Here is a 14339-nt window from a genome sequence, read left to right as displayed (position 1 = left end):
CCAGGATGCGTTGCGCTTACCCTATGGAAGGTGTGCGGCGTCTCACACGTCAGGTTTACCTGCTTCTGGTTCTGTTCAAACAATCCCCTCACCAGTAACGCCAGCTCTGGAAGGGCCCAGGCAGCCGCAGCCCGTGGCCGCGCCGTCGGACAGCAAAGCGCCTGCAGGCCCCGGGCCAGCCTGGGCTCTGAGCACGGTTCTGGCCACGGCGGGGCCGCACGGGGGCCTCTTACCTCCTCTCCCTCGATGGGCCTCTCCTCTTCCCGTCTCTGCTCAGACCGGGCTCCGCGCCTCTCCGGGGGCTTCCAGGGCTCCTCACCCCCGGCCCACACCCCGATTAGCCAAGGGGTGGGGACTCGCCCTTTCCCACTAGGATGGACCCACGTGGACTCCAGCTGGAGGGCGGGCCCTGGGCGCCGCGGCGGGTCAGCTGTCCCCACGAGAGCCGGAAGCCGTCAGGGAGGCCGAGGAGTCGCCCTCATGTGACCTCACCTGCCTTATTTCACAGATTAAACAAATGGAAGTAGAAGAGGGTCGGTTAAAACATGAGGTCCAGGATGCGAGGGACCAAAATGAGCTGCTGGAGTTCCGGATCCTGGAGCTCGAGGTGAGGTCCAGCGCGGGTGCGGGGTGCAGGGGTGTGGGCGCAGGGGTGTGGGCGCTGGGCGCGGGGGCAGAGGCGTCGTCCCCATGCCCAGCCTCCTGCTCTGTCCTAGGAGAGGGAGAGGAAGTCGCCGGCCATCAACTTCCACCACACCCCCTTCGCGGAAGGGAAGAGCCCCCTCCAGGCCTACTGCGAGGCCGAAGGCGTGACGGTAAACGGGGGCCCCCCTCCGCACACCCATCCCCCCTCCACCCACCCATCCTCCTCCGCCCTCCCATCCTCCCCCTGCACACCCATCCCCTCCCCGCCTTCCCATCCACCCCCCCATGTACCCATCCTCCCCCCTCTGTGCACCCATCCCCTCTCCGCCCTCCCATCCCCCCTCCGCCCACCCGTCCCCCCGGCGCACCCATCCCCCGGCTGGCGCTCACCTCCCGTACCCCTGTGGTTGCTCTAGGACATCCTGGTCACAGAGCTGATGAAGCAGCTGGACATCCTGGGGGATAACGCCGTAAGTGTATGTCGCTCTCCTGAATTGTGCATGCCTCCTCACGCCAGCCCTCGCCCTCGCCAGCCCCCGGGGCCGGGGACCCCCATGAGTCCCGCTGCGCATGCCACCGCCCGCGCCCCCCGCGCCCCCCTGCGGCCACAGCTGCTTGGGCCGGCCCCTGGATTCGGGAGGTCCTGCCCCTTTCTCATGTTGTTCCTTCGCCTGGCTGGGTGGCCACTAGCACCCTGGGCTCGGGGTTCCAGGCCTCCGCGCTGCAGGATGGGGAAGCCTCTGCTGTGCACACCCGTTTCCGCCAGCAATGCTGCTTCTGGACACGCTCTCAGTTTCCGGAATCCCTGCCAGTCGTCAAGCTTTTCCACACCCTGATGGGGGTGGGGCTGCAGCTCCTTCCGGTATCTTAGACATCCCAGACCTCAGGGGTTCCCATGTCCTTGGTTTGGGGGGAGAGGTGGAGACCAGAAATAATCTGCCAATCTTGTTTCGGGCACAATTCCAACTTCTACAGCAAACTCCTCGAAGGCTGCTGGTTACGGAGTGACTGCCCCGTCGTCCTCCATCCGTCTGTCCTTCCCTCCACCCTCTACCCTCCAACCATCATCCCTCCATCCGTTCATCCTCCCTCCATCCTCCATCCATCCATCTACCCACCCTTCATCTTCCATTCTTCTTCCACCAATGCATCCTCCATTCACCCTCCATCTGTCCTTCATCCCTCCCTCCATCCTCCCTCCATCCATACCCATCCATTCCCCATCCATTCATTCATCATTCACACACCCATCCTTCATCCTTCATCCATCCACCCTCCATCCATCCATCTACCCTCTGTCCATCTTCCATCCATCTTTCATCCTCCATCCACTCTACACTATCCATCCATCCACCATCCATCTTCTGTCAGCCCTTTTTCCATCCTCTTGCCTTTGTTGAGTCCCCTGCCCAACAAGCAGCTCATCTGCGCTAGAAGGCAGCCCCACTCCACCACCCAGAACATTTCCCCCAAGGTATACTAATAAGTATAGTCTACAGCTCGTCCTAAGACACCTTGGGCTTCCCGTCCTGGTCACTACTCTTGAGAAAGAACCAGGCACTTAGTCAAATTCATTCACTTCATGAAGTAGAAGATGACAAAAAAGAGAAAAAAATGCGTGCAAACACACCCCTCCACACACTCACACACACACACACACACTCACACCAAAACCCAGGTGCTCACACATTTTCTCGGGCCACGTAGTTCTTGCTGGCAGTTGTGACATGCAGGGCCCTGAGTTGGCAGGGACGCTTCTCCCCTTACCCACTAATAGCGTGGGGAGGAGGCTCCACTGGTGCTATCTGCCCCCTCCCAGACCCCGAGCTCTCTCTGGGCTGTAGGTGGAGGTAGCATTAGCCAATAGCAGGGATGGGGTCCAGCCCTGAGTTATCAGGCCCCATCATGGGCTCTTGGGAACCATGTACGTTAACCTTCTGATTCACAGCTGGAAAAACTGAGGCCCCAGAGGACACCTGCCCAGGTCACGGAGCTGATGTAGGATGAGCCTAGCTCTGTCCAGTTCAGTTCAGGGCCCCTCCCCAGCCCTGTAGCTGCCTACTCAAGAGCACCAGTCAGCAGGACTGCTATGGAACCATCACATGGCCTCAGAGCATGGGGACAGAGGCTCTCAGGGACCAGAGGACACACCTTCAGGTTTTATGCTCAGGTGACCCTGCGGAAAGCTCGGCAGTTCTTACTGACTGACGGGCCTAGAGGACGTCCCTTCCGTGGTCACAGATGAGCATGGGGCGCACTACACATGCTTGTCATGACCCAGGACTGGGCCCCATAGAGCCTGAGCCCATAGATTCATTCCTGGAGCTCGGAGTGGCCCAGCTGAGGAAGCAGGTGACAGAGACAGCCTGGCCCCTACTACCTTCACAGCCAGGGCGTACTAGTCCTGTGGCTGCTGGGCACAGACCGCCCCAGAGAGGCCACAGCCTCCAAACTGGCTACGTGGGTACCTGAACCCCATACCTCCGTCTGCTCAGGAGTCAGGGCCCTTGGAGTTGAGCAGGGGCTGGCAGGGCAGTGTGGTCGCCCATCCTCCCCCGCAGGGGACACCACTCACCACCACTGTCCCTGGGCCGCAGAGGCACCGGTCACCCAGGGAAAGAGGAGCAGAGGCCAAGAAGGCAGAGCAGAAGGCGCTCTGCCCAGGCTGGGGCATCGGGGTGTCGTCACCTCCTGGCCAGGCTGCTCACCCAGTGGGACGTTGCAGGTCCTCCAGCCCGGTGTAACCTTGTCCCGGGAGGTTCTCCCCGAAGCCACTGGCTCGGCCTCCCTGGTCCCCTTCGGCCTTGGGAGGAGGGAGCACACCTGACCGCCTTTCCCAGGAGCCGGGGGTGTGAGGGGTGCCTGCCAGCGCCGCTCTGTGCTGTCGGGGTGCCCTGTGCCCCCAGGGCAGAGCTTGCCTCTGTGCCTACAGCGCTTGGTCACTGGCTCCCACCTCTGCTGACTGCTACAGGGGTGGGGCTCAGTGAGAGACCCTGCCTTTGGGGGAGCTCACACCCCAGATGGAGGGCTGAGCAGACTGGCCCTGAGCCAGGGGGTCCCCGGCTGTAGGGGGCTGTCCTCCACCTCAGGGATCCAGCAGGCTCTGCCCCGCTCTGCTCTCTACTTCCCAGGACTCCGCACCCCCCCAGCTCCCCACAAGCCGGGCCCCGCCTGGTGCTCATGCAGGTGGTAGTCAGGGTCTGAGCGGGTGAAGTGCCTGTAGCCTCGAGATGCTCGTGGGCCCCAAAGCCAGACTCAGCCAGACCACCCGGGGGGCCCCGTGGAAGAGGCACGAATACAACATGCAGAGAAAAGGCAAGGACGCCAGGGACCCAAGGCGTCTCACAGCCAGGAATACTAGGTCCCCGCCCCACGTCCCTAAGCGGGATTCTAACCAGTACTAGTGCAGGCTGCGTAGGCAGAGGGCTGGCGTACACGAAGATGTGGGCGAGGGACGCTGGGGACACCGTATCCCCGCGGCCTGTCTCACGCCGCCCCTCCCCACTGCCCCAGCAGGACTCACGGTGTCCTGAGCACCTGCAGTGGGAGGGCGGGAGGGGGCACATCAGAGTCACCAGGTGAGAGTAAAGGGGATTGAAGAGCCCAGGAGGCCAATTCAGTAAGAGTGACCTTACCTGTGACCCCTGTGCCCCTCATCACTCTCACTTCATTCACCCCCATCCGGCACCCAGGCACCCCCACTCCCCCCACCAGGTGCCCCCACTCTCCCCCTACCAGGCACCCCCATCCACCCCCACCAGGCACCCCAATTTCCCCCCACCAGGCGCCCCCCCCGGCACCCCTCCTCACACCCTCATTTCAATCTGGGTGCCTCTGCGAGCCCCGCTCCTGACCACCCCTGTCTGCTTTGGGTGCAGAATCTGACCAACGAGGAGCAAGTGGTCGTCATCCAAGCTAGGACAGTCCTGACCTTGGCTGAAAAGGTAATGGCAGCCGGTGGCCGCTCTGGGGACAGGGCTGGGCTCCCCTGGGAGAGGGCGCCGTCCTCGGAGGAGGGGCTCCTGGGGCGTGGGGTGGGGGGTCCGTGAATCCTGTGGGCCGCGGGAGGTCCCACCCACGCGGGGCACACGGCACCCACGACCCGTGTTTATAACAGCAACCAGACTTCATCTCAAGGCCAACCCTGCCTCAGTTTCCCTCTCCCGAGGCCAGGCAATGGAGTGGGGCTGTGCACCACTGGCTTCCTGTTCACCCCACCAGGACCCTCCCCTGGGGGCTGCCCGGCCCACCCAGGCACCTTGCCCACAGCAGGCCCCGGCCCCCCACCCCCAGCCGGAGCCTGGGCGGCCCACGGTCAGCGCCTGGACCTCCAGCAGGAAGGAGAGGGCGTCCCGGGGGCAGGGGTGCAGGGGATGGGCCCGCGGCTGAGTGCTCAGGTGCACCTGTTCCCGCCGAACCCCGCTCACGACCCCTGGCCCGGGCGCCAGCCGCCAGCACACAAGCGCACAGCGCCCACCCCGCCCACGCCTGGGCCGTCCGTGGCGCCCGGGGACGGTGGGGTGGCTCTGGTGGCCACCCGAGAGGTCACCGTCACCTGCTCTCTCGGTTTGTCCAGTGGCTCCAGCAGATCGAAGAGACCGAGTCGGCCCTGCATCGGAGGATGGTGGACCTGGAGAGTGAGAAGGTTGGTGGGCGCCCGCCTTGTGTCCGCAGCAGGGCGTCGCCAGGTGGGTGCGCGAGGCCGAGACGCAGGTGCTCTTGTGTTTCAGGAGCTGTTCAGTAAGCAGAAGGGCTACCTGGACGAGGAGCTGGATTACAGGAAGCAGTCCCTGGACCAGGCTCACAAGGTCAGCGCGGGCGGCTGCCGGGCCGGGCCGGGGGCGGGGGGCCTCAGATTTGGGGTAGAAATGGGGGAAAGTTCTGTACACACCTGCCGCGTCTTCGGGGGCTCGGGCCTGCCTTTCTGCCTCCGGGTCGGCGAGGTCCGAGGAGGCCTTACTGCGCCGGCAGCAAGCACCTCGCCCCGCGAAGGCAGGGCTCAAATGGATATTTAAAATGAGTTGAGAAAATAGGATTCAAAAAAAAAAAAAGAAAGAAAAGAAAAAAAAGAAATAGGATTCATTGAAACGTCCCGCACCTGAGTTAATCGAGCACAGCTGAATGTTTGTTAGAGACGTTCTCGGGGCTTCCCCTGTGTGCACCTGCTGCTCCACCTGTAAGTTGTACCCGCCTTTGCCCGCGTGCTTGGCTGTGGGAAGCCACTGTCCCCACTGACACCTGGGGGTGTCCCCACTGGGGGTTAGCGCGGGGATCTGGAGTCCCTGTAGACACGTCTGTGTCACTGAGACATGGTCCACGCTGATACTGGTTTGAGAAGTGACCTCTCGTTTGCGCTTGGGGCTGGCTCGGCTTCAAGAGGGTCCCGGGCTCGGGTTACCCCGCAGAGGCGCACGGCAGGGAGCCCCCCTGGAGGCGGGAAGCCCCCCTTCCAACAGCATCACTTACACTCTAAGCCGATGCCACCTCCCTGCGCGGTGCTGCCCCGTGTGACTTTGTCTCCCTCCGGCCACCGGTCCGTAGAGCAGAGCGTGTCAGGGCGCAGTTCAGGAGAAGCCGTCCAGGGCCCCTACGGGCGGCCCGAGGATCGGCTAAAAGGTCAGGGCTTTGGAAGTGACCGTGAGGCCAGGGACGGCCTGTGTGGTTAGTTGGGGTGTGAGCACCGCCCTCTGGGTGCTTCAGAGCACGAGGTCGCTGTGCGGAGGGCGTGGGGGGCTGCCCAGCCTGGAGGGGGGCAGCGTGAGGTCTCTGTGACCCGCACCCGGGCCCTGAGAGGCGAGGCTCTGCCCCCACTGAGGGCGGGCTCTGCTGCTGGTGACTGTGGCGGTGACAGTGGCCACTTGCCAGCCATCGCCACGGGATACCTGCGGGAGCAGCCATCCAGGAGGTGGCGGGGGGCAGTGGCCTCGGAGAGCCAACCCGGTGCTCACGGGCCTTCCCAGAAACGTGTGCCAGACCCACATTTCCGGCCCACGGTGTGGGGGGCGAGGATGCTCGCAGTATCCGGGGGCAGGTGGACAGCCCTGAGCGCCCCCACCGATGCTCCCCGTGCTCCGGACCTGCATCCCAGACAGGTGCGCAGAGCAGGGAACGGCTCCCCGCTGGGCCCAGGGGCCCCACTCAGGATACAGCTCAGTGGCGTCAGTGCAGAAGAGATGGGGCGGTGTGGGGGGTCGGGGAGTGGGCCGCGTAGGGCACACACTCGCACCTGCATCCCAGAGAGTGGGGCGCCCTGGGGGGCTGCAGGGCTGCGGATGCACCCTCCCTGCTGCAGGCACCACACCCTCCCTGCTCTGTGGACGCAAGGCCAGGGCTGGGGCGTCAAGGGGAGACGATGGTCCCGCCCTGGGGTGGCCACCTGGCTGTTCCTGCCCGAGGCCTCCGGCGAGGCTGTGCACCCAGGGGAGCCCCGCAGGTGGCCAGCGGCTGGGCTCAGGGTGGGGGCAGGTCGGCTGGGCACCTGCTTCCAGCTTCCTGTGAGGCCTTTGTGCTGCTGATGCTGATGCTACAGGCTAAGCGCCCCCCCCCCCCCCCGGCCCCAGCTGCATTTATTTATTTTTAAATGCTTGGGCTTATCTTCTGCTCTAAGAAGTGGCTCAGATGAGGAGTTGTGAGCTGGCTGTGACAGCTGGGGACAGTTGATTTTGTGGCTGTCAAGGACAATAAAATCTAAAGTCGAAAGACCTTCATTCTTTTTCTTTTTCATTTCCTAAAATGTCTACTAAAGCTCAAAGGACTTTTCATAATCATTTTGCCTGAAGAAAAAGCCCCTTCGTTCCTGAAGCGGTTACATCGCTCGATGGGAGGTTGGGTTTCTTGTAGTTTAAGACTGTGGTTGGTCCAAGGGCCCCATCAGGGAAACTTCCCGAGGAAAGAGCTCCGAGTCTACTCCGGACCAAACTGGTGAATCGGAGGAGCTTATAGCAGGGTCAGCACGCGGGCGGCTCAGTTGCAGCCCAGGGGTCATTTGGCTTTGGTTCCTGGTGGCTTCGGGGTCGCGCACTGGATTTCCCGAAGGTGCGGGAGCCCCACGCCCCCCGCAGCCCTCTCCTTGTCAGCGGCCCACTCACGGCCCGCGGCCCCGTCCGCCTTCTGCCCCTGCCTGGGGCGGGGGGGCGGGTGCCCAGGGCCCGGCTCCCACGCGGCTGGTCAGCTTCTCTGGGGTGTTCTTGTTGGGGGGATCTGTGGGACTTGGGGTCCTTCCCCTAAGTCTGCAGTGAGCACCGAGGTCCCTGGCTCTGGGGCAGCAGGAGTCCAAGGGCCGTGTGAGGCCTGGACTCTGGAGCCCCCTGCGGGGTCTGGGCCCCGACTGTCCCCAGTGGGACCCTGTGCAAACTGACCAACGTGTGTGGTGACCTGGGGCTAATAGGAGCTGCTGCCTCATGGAGGGGGGGGGGGGTCTTAACCCAGGTTGGGCCGAAGGAACCGGCACCAGGAGTGCAGGTGTTCTGGGGGTTTATCACCCGGACGGTGGAGGTGATGAAGCCGCGAGCACAGTAGGCACACGGGGCCCACGGCCGGTGCAGGTGAGGCCGTGTCGGAGGGGGCAGGGGGCAGCCGCCAAAGGGGGGTGCTCCCCCAGAGCCGGGGCCAGGAGAAATCCAGGTGTGGGGGCAGGACGCGCTCCCTCCGAGGCCCCAGGGGAGGGTCCCTGGGTCCCCAGCTCCTGGGGGCTCCAGGTGTCTCCCCGCCTCTGCCTCCCCGCTCACGTGGCTCCCCCCTCCCCGGCCTCTGGGACTGCCTCCAGCTCCTTCTCCTTGTAGGGACTGGAACCAATCCCTTACGACCTCCTCCTAGCCTCATTCCCCCTGCAGACCCTCCTTCTAAATAAGGCCAAGTTCCAGGGACCAGGTCCTGAACCTACCTTCTTATGGATATGATTATGGATATGATTGCCCCACCGCGGGTGGCACTGAGGACCCCAGAGTGGCCTGGCTTCCCCCGGGGAGCCGCTGGAAGTCCAGGACCCCCCACTTCTGTCCTTAGGTCAGACAAACCCCTGTGAGCGCTGCCCTCTTCCCGCAGAGCCCCAGGCTTTGAGGAAGGCCGAGAGCCGAGGAAGAGGCCTCCCCCTGCGGGCCCTCCGCCGCCCCTCGGCCGCCCCCTACTCTGGTCCCCGGTCTCCCCAGCGTTAGCATGAGCCGGGAACCTGCCCCTGAAGGGTCACTGCACACGCAGACGTTAGAAGTGAACGCTCTTGTCCTAATTACCGCGGGACTGGGTTTCCGCTCTCCAGGCGGGCGGGTAAGCGGGTCGAGGAGGAACCAGCCTCTGTGGGGCGGCCCGCAGCCCCCGAGCCCCAGGGTCAGGCCCAGGCCGTCCTCTCACCGCAGCGCACACTAACGCCTCCCTCCCGCCCCCAGCACATCCTGGAGCTGGAGGCCATGCTGTACGACGCCCTGCAGCAGGAGGCGGGGGCCAAGGTGGCCGAGATCCTGTCGGAGGAGGAGCGGGACAAGCTCAAGGTGGCCGTGGAGCAGTGGAAGCGCCAGGTCATGAGCGAGCTGCGCGAGCGGGACGCCCAGATCCTGCGGGAGCGCATGGAGCTGCTACAGCTGGCGCAGCAGGTGCGCCCTGGGGGGGTCAGTGGGGTGGGGGTCGGGGGTCGGGGCTGGGGTCAGCGGGGTGGGGGCCGAGGGGGGCTGGCCGCTGCATCCAGACTCGCAGGCCGCGCCCTCCCAGGGGTGCCCTCCAGCGGCCCCGCCCCAGGACGTGCCCTCCAATGGCCACACCCCCATGATATACCCTCCAAGGCTATGCCCCCACGATGTACCCTCTAATGGCGACGTCCCCACGTCCCCACGATGTACCCTCTGATGACCACCCCTCCAGGGTGTGCTCGCCAGCAGCCACGCCCCACAGCGGGCTCTGTGCCAGGCTACCTGCCCCAGCAGACCAGCCTCTGGGTGGCACATCCCCTCTCTTGGGACCCCTGGCCGTGGGGTCTCTGAAGTGCGCCCTCCTAGGACAAGGGGAAGGTGTGGTCTGGGAAGCAGCAGCTCCAGGGCTGGGGGCAGCCGCTGGCCTTGCCCTGACCTTGGGCACTTTAGGACCTCAGGCCCGTGCGGCCTGACCATCTCTAACAGAAGGTGAGGGACCCTGGCACACCGGACAGCCTTGGTGTGGAAGATCTGCCCCCGCCCCCCCGCCGTGTGTACCGCGGGGCCTGGAGGGGGCCTCTGCGCACAAAGCTCAGCTTGCAAAGTCAGATAAATCAGCAAAACAAGCTTCACCATGAGCATCCGTGGGGGACGTCTGACCGGAGACCAGTCAGTTGCCCGGACACTCGCTGCCAGGCTCAGGGGGTCAGCGCCAGGGCTGCTACCCGTAGGCGCGTCCTCCCATCAGCCAGGCTGCGGCCAGAGCTCGGCTGCCTCCAGGGTCCAGGCGTGGCATGTGTGTCCAGAGGGGACGCGTACAGGGCATCTGGTGGGCCCGGAATGCAGAGGTGAAGCCTTGGCGTCACGCACCGTGAAGTCCTCCCTGGGCCTGGCTTCGTGACCCTCGTGGCAGCTCTTGGTGCTGCTGTGGTGGCATTTGGGGAGGGCGTGAATCGGTTCCTTGGGGTTCCAGCACGTGGTTTACGATCTGAGGTTGGAGGGGGCGGGAGGAGCAGAGCGGCTGGCCGGGGAAGGCTGTGTCCAGCAGGGAAACTGAGGCGAGCCAAGCTGCCACCCTGCTCAGCCATGGCTGGCGGGGAGAGGAGACCGAGACCTCCGGCTGCTCGGGGCCGGCGTGGCAGCGGCTCTGTGACGGTCGTCCGCCGCCTAAGTGAGCGAGCAGCTTGGGTTCTGATGTTCCCCCTTTTACCGTTGCAGAGAATTAAAGAGTTAGAGGAAAGAATAGAAGGTCAGAAGAGACAAATAAAGGAGCTGGAAGAAAAGGTAACAGACACGCGGGTTTGGGGGCTTGTTTTGTCTCCTGGGTGCGCGGAGAGCTCCTGCGTGGCCGTCGGTGCGCCCTGGGGCGGGGGCGCTGGCCAACGGGGAGCGGTTCCAGGACCGAGGCCATGGCCCCGCCGGGCCACCTCGCAGGGGCCGCGTCCCGTCTCTCGCGGACTCATTTCCCCGCTGTAGCCCTGGGAACTGCGCAGGGACCTCGGGTCCTTGTCGTGCTGGTGGCCGTGCTGGAGTACAGGATCTCTCCACCTTCACCAAGCAGTGGGCCTAAAAATCAAACTCCCGAAAGCCTGGGTTTCCCTCCTGAGAGCCGTCTGTGCAGCCCCGTCTCTGGTTTCCGGTCCTTAATGCACTTCCTTGGGGGCTTAGGACGCTCAGCGCCGCGTGCAGTGAGTTTGGGGCCACGCAGCTTGGGGCTCGGGGCTGGGCTGGCTGGCGCTTTTCCTGGGCCCCCAGCGCTGCCAGGCGTGGAGTCACAGGTGCTCTGTCCACTCACGGTGACAGCCGGACGTGGGGCTCCCCAAACTCAAGTGCCCTAGAGGGAACCCTGCCTCTTGTGGGGTTCGCTCAGTTTGCGGAAGTTCTTTTTGTGATTTACGGATGTTTCCACGAGAAACACGGAGGCAGAGACACCGGCAGGGGGAGAGGCAGGCTCCCTGCGGGGAGCCCGATGTGGGACTCGATTCCAGGACCCCGGGGTCACGCCCTGAGCCCAAGGCACACGCTCAACCGTGGAGCCCCCCAGGCATTGCAGATTTAGGGGTGTTTTAATATCTCCGTGGTCACGCTGATGTCCGGTTCTTGGGTCGGTCCTGCCTGTGGGTGGATCTCCCCGAATGACCAGCTGCCTTCCCCACCGAGAGAGGCCGCACCTCCCTGCCTGTCTCCCCGAGGAGCCCCCAGGGCTACACCTGCTCAGCCCAGGCCCCCCCAGGGGCAGCCCCCCCACCCCTGCCCCTTCCCCGGCCTTTGCGGTGTCTGCCCAGCGGTCGTCATGGTAACTGCAGACCTGGGGTGCGGGAGTGCCCTGAGCCGCCCCTAGAACCCTGCAGGGAGGAAGCAGAGAGCTGTTTCTGCAAATAGGATTTGCTTCCCTGTGGACGCTGATGCACTGGAAGCTTCCACTGGGCCCTGGGGGGCGGGTGGGGGTGCTCTTCTCAGGGCGCCAGCCTCACGGCACATGAGCAGTCTCTTCCCCGCAAATAAACGTGTTTCCCTTTGCGTCTTAACGCAAGAGCCCTCCTTGGATTTTAAACCCTGGACGTGAATTCCTTTGATGTGAATTCCTGGCTCCCGTGGCTCTGCCTTCCTGTCCCCGAGTGGGCTGGCGCCCCTCCCCGCCCCAACCCCACAACCCAGGGGCGGCCTTGGGCTCCCATCTCTCCAGGTGCCGGTTGGGGCACCAGGCCTGTCGGGGTGCTGGGTTAGCCCGGCCCTCGGATGTCCCTCACCAGACCCCAGCCTCAGCTCCGCAGAGGAGGGAGCAGGGGTGGCGGGTGGAAGGTGCCCAAGGGGCGTGGGGGCAGCCCTGTGCTCTGGGGTTCCCCAGGATGCCTGCACCCTCCCCACCCCTAGCACTCTCCTGCCCCCCAGCATGCCCCGCACCCTTCTGGCCTTCCCCCCAGGACGCCCAGCACCCTCTCGGGCCCCCCCCCAGCATGTCCCACACCCTCCCTACCCCAGCAGGCCACCCCGCACCCTCCTGCCCCCCAGCACACCCGGGACCCTCCTGGCCTTGCCCCCAGGATGCCCAGCACCCTCCCAACCCCCCCAGCACACCCGGGACCCTCCTGGCCTTGCCCCCAGGATGCCCAGCACCCTCCCACCCCCCCAGCACAGTGCCCCACACCCTCCCCACACCCTCCCGCCCCCCAGCATGCCCCACACCCTTCTGGCCTGTCCCCCCAGGATGCCCAGCACCCTCTTGGGGCCCCCCCAGCACCCCCACCCCCTCCCTACCCCAGCAGGCCACGCCCCCCCACCCCCCAGCACCCCACACCCCCCTCGAGCACACCAGGCTCCGAGCCGGGGCGGCGTCTTGTTCTGTCTGTGTCTCCTTCCGCCAGAGCTCTACAAACTCTTTTTCTCTCTCTTCCCCTCCACGTCCCCGCCCTCCCCATCCCTTTTCAGTTTCTATTTTTGTTCTTATTTTTCTCCTTAGCTTTCATTCTGTGGTCTTAGCTCGCCTGGCCCCGACCGGGTGAGTATGTCCTGGGCTGGCGCTGGCGCTGTCTGGGGCCGGTCCCATCTAACCCTCCCCCCGCCCGGCCCGCAGGGCTGCTGTTCCACGGTCCCCCCTGCAGCCTTGAGAACCCTTGGGCGGCCCCAGGGCCAGGATTCGGGGGTCAGAGGGTGCGAGGGAAGGAGAGGACCCCAGAGGGGGCCTTCCCCCCGGGTAGAGGCCCACATGTGCTCCCAGTCCCTGCGGCCCTCTCTGTCTTGTCGCGCTCCGCTGCGGCCTGCGCTAACTCTCGCCCAGCAATGCCCGGGCCGCCGTGAAGCCGCTCGTGCTCCCCGTGGCGTCGTTACTGTGGCTTTGCCAGGGCCACGCGCTGCCTCTCTCCGACAGGCTCAGCCCATGCCCGGGCCCTTCCCAGGCTGCGGGAGAGGCTCCCCTGGGGCAGCGGCATCCTCCCCCTCCCCCGACCCCACCTCCCCACCCCCCAGCCCCCGTCCAGCCCCTTCCTGTCCGGAGGAGCCTCCCTGACGTGTGCCCTGCGTCTCCTTTCTTCCAGCCCCCAGAGGAGCCAGACCCCTTGCCCCCAGCCGGACCAGAGAGCAGCGGGGGCCTGGGCGGCAAGATCCCGTGCCCTGTCTCGTCCCTGAAGCCCCAAGAGGATCTGGTGTCTGCGGACCCCGTCCTGTCGAGGAAGAAGAGGGAGAAAGGGGGGCGTTGAGCACCTCTGAGCGGGCCACTGTCCTCTTTTGAGCCAGTTTTAGAACTAGTTTTCTGACTAGGGCTCCTCTGGAAGAGGCCTGGTCTCGGCTGCCGGACCCTGGGTCCCTCCTCGGACGCAGCCTCCCGATCCCGGTGACAGGGATGCATAAGTTCCCTGCTGAGCAGGTGCAAAGAGCCGCTTCTGTGCAGGAGCGTCCACAGCCCTACTCTCCCACCTCATGGCCCCTTGATAGTGCAGCACACGTCTCAGATGGACCGGTCAGAAAGGACGCAGGCAGGCACCCCGCAAAATGACACCCCGAAGCCTGTGGCTGCAGAGGCGACCTTCATTCAGGGAAGCCCAGACGGGTCACGGAGGATGTTCCGAGGACGGTTCCCCCGACCCCTCGGGTGGCCTAGGAGGACCCGGTCGCTGGGGTCCTGCACACCTGCTGGCCAACGTGTCCCTGCCTGGTTTATGACGCTGTCAGCTTGGGAACAGCGGCGGCTGCTGCCCCACCGGGCGTCAACCCCAGCCTTCCAGGCCAGCCTGAGCCGCCCGGAGCAGCGCGGTGGGACAAGAGGCCGGGCTGTCCTGGGATGCAGAGCCCCAGGCACCGCAGAGGCCGTGGGCTGCCGCCGGCTGGGGGGGGCCGCACTGCCCCGTGAGGCTAGGGCAGCCACGCACCGTGTCCTGCAGACACGAGAAGGGAGCCCGACATCCCGGTGACACGCAGGTAAGTGCCGCGTCCGTCCACGGGAGGCCGGGTTTCCCCTCCCCGCTGTTCGGGGCCCTCGCCTGTCACTGCCGCACCGCCTCTGGCCTCGTCAGCCTGCTTAGGGCGGCGTGGTCCCGGCGGAGATGTGGGGTGCTCTGCTGGGACCTGCCTGCAGTGGGA

The 14339-nt window shown here is 65.0% G+C and overlaps 1 protein-coding gene across 1 annotated transcript in view; it reads left to right on the top strand.

The window, feature by feature from the left end:
- Nucleotides 1-14339, top strand: part of JAKMIP3 (Janus kinase and microtubule interacting protein 3) — a 73171-nt gene that overhangs the window by 45794 nt on the left and 13038 nt on the right. Inside the window, exons 14-23 of the mRNA XM_041743638.1 lie at nucleotides 509-607; nucleotides 717-815; nucleotides 1062-1115; nucleotides 4524-4589; nucleotides 5222-5290; nucleotides 5376-5453; nucleotides 9027-9230; nucleotides 10482-10547; nucleotides 12724-12762; nucleotides 13298-14177. Of these exons, the coding sequence (XP_041599572.1) occupies nucleotides 509-607; nucleotides 717-815; nucleotides 1062-1115; nucleotides 4524-4589; nucleotides 5222-5290; nucleotides 5376-5453; nucleotides 9027-9230; nucleotides 10482-10547; nucleotides 12724-12762; nucleotides 13298-13459 (936 nt within the window). The 3' untranslated portion in view covers nucleotides 13460-14177. The remainder of the gene's footprint in view (nucleotides 1-508; nucleotides 608-716; nucleotides 816-1061; nucleotides 1116-4523; nucleotides 4590-5221; nucleotides 5291-5375; nucleotides 5454-9026; nucleotides 9231-10481; nucleotides 10548-12723; nucleotides 12763-13297; nucleotides 14178-14339) is intronic.

Source organism: Vulpes lagopus, chromosome 2, assembly GCF_018345385.1.
Source record: "Vulpes lagopus strain Blue_001 chromosome 2, ASM1834538v1, whole genome shotgun sequence".
NCBI classification, from domain to species: Eukaryota; Metazoa; Chordata; class Mammalia; order Carnivora; family Canidae; genus Vulpes; species Vulpes lagopus.
This window is presented reverse-complemented; position numbering and strand designations above follow the sequence as displayed.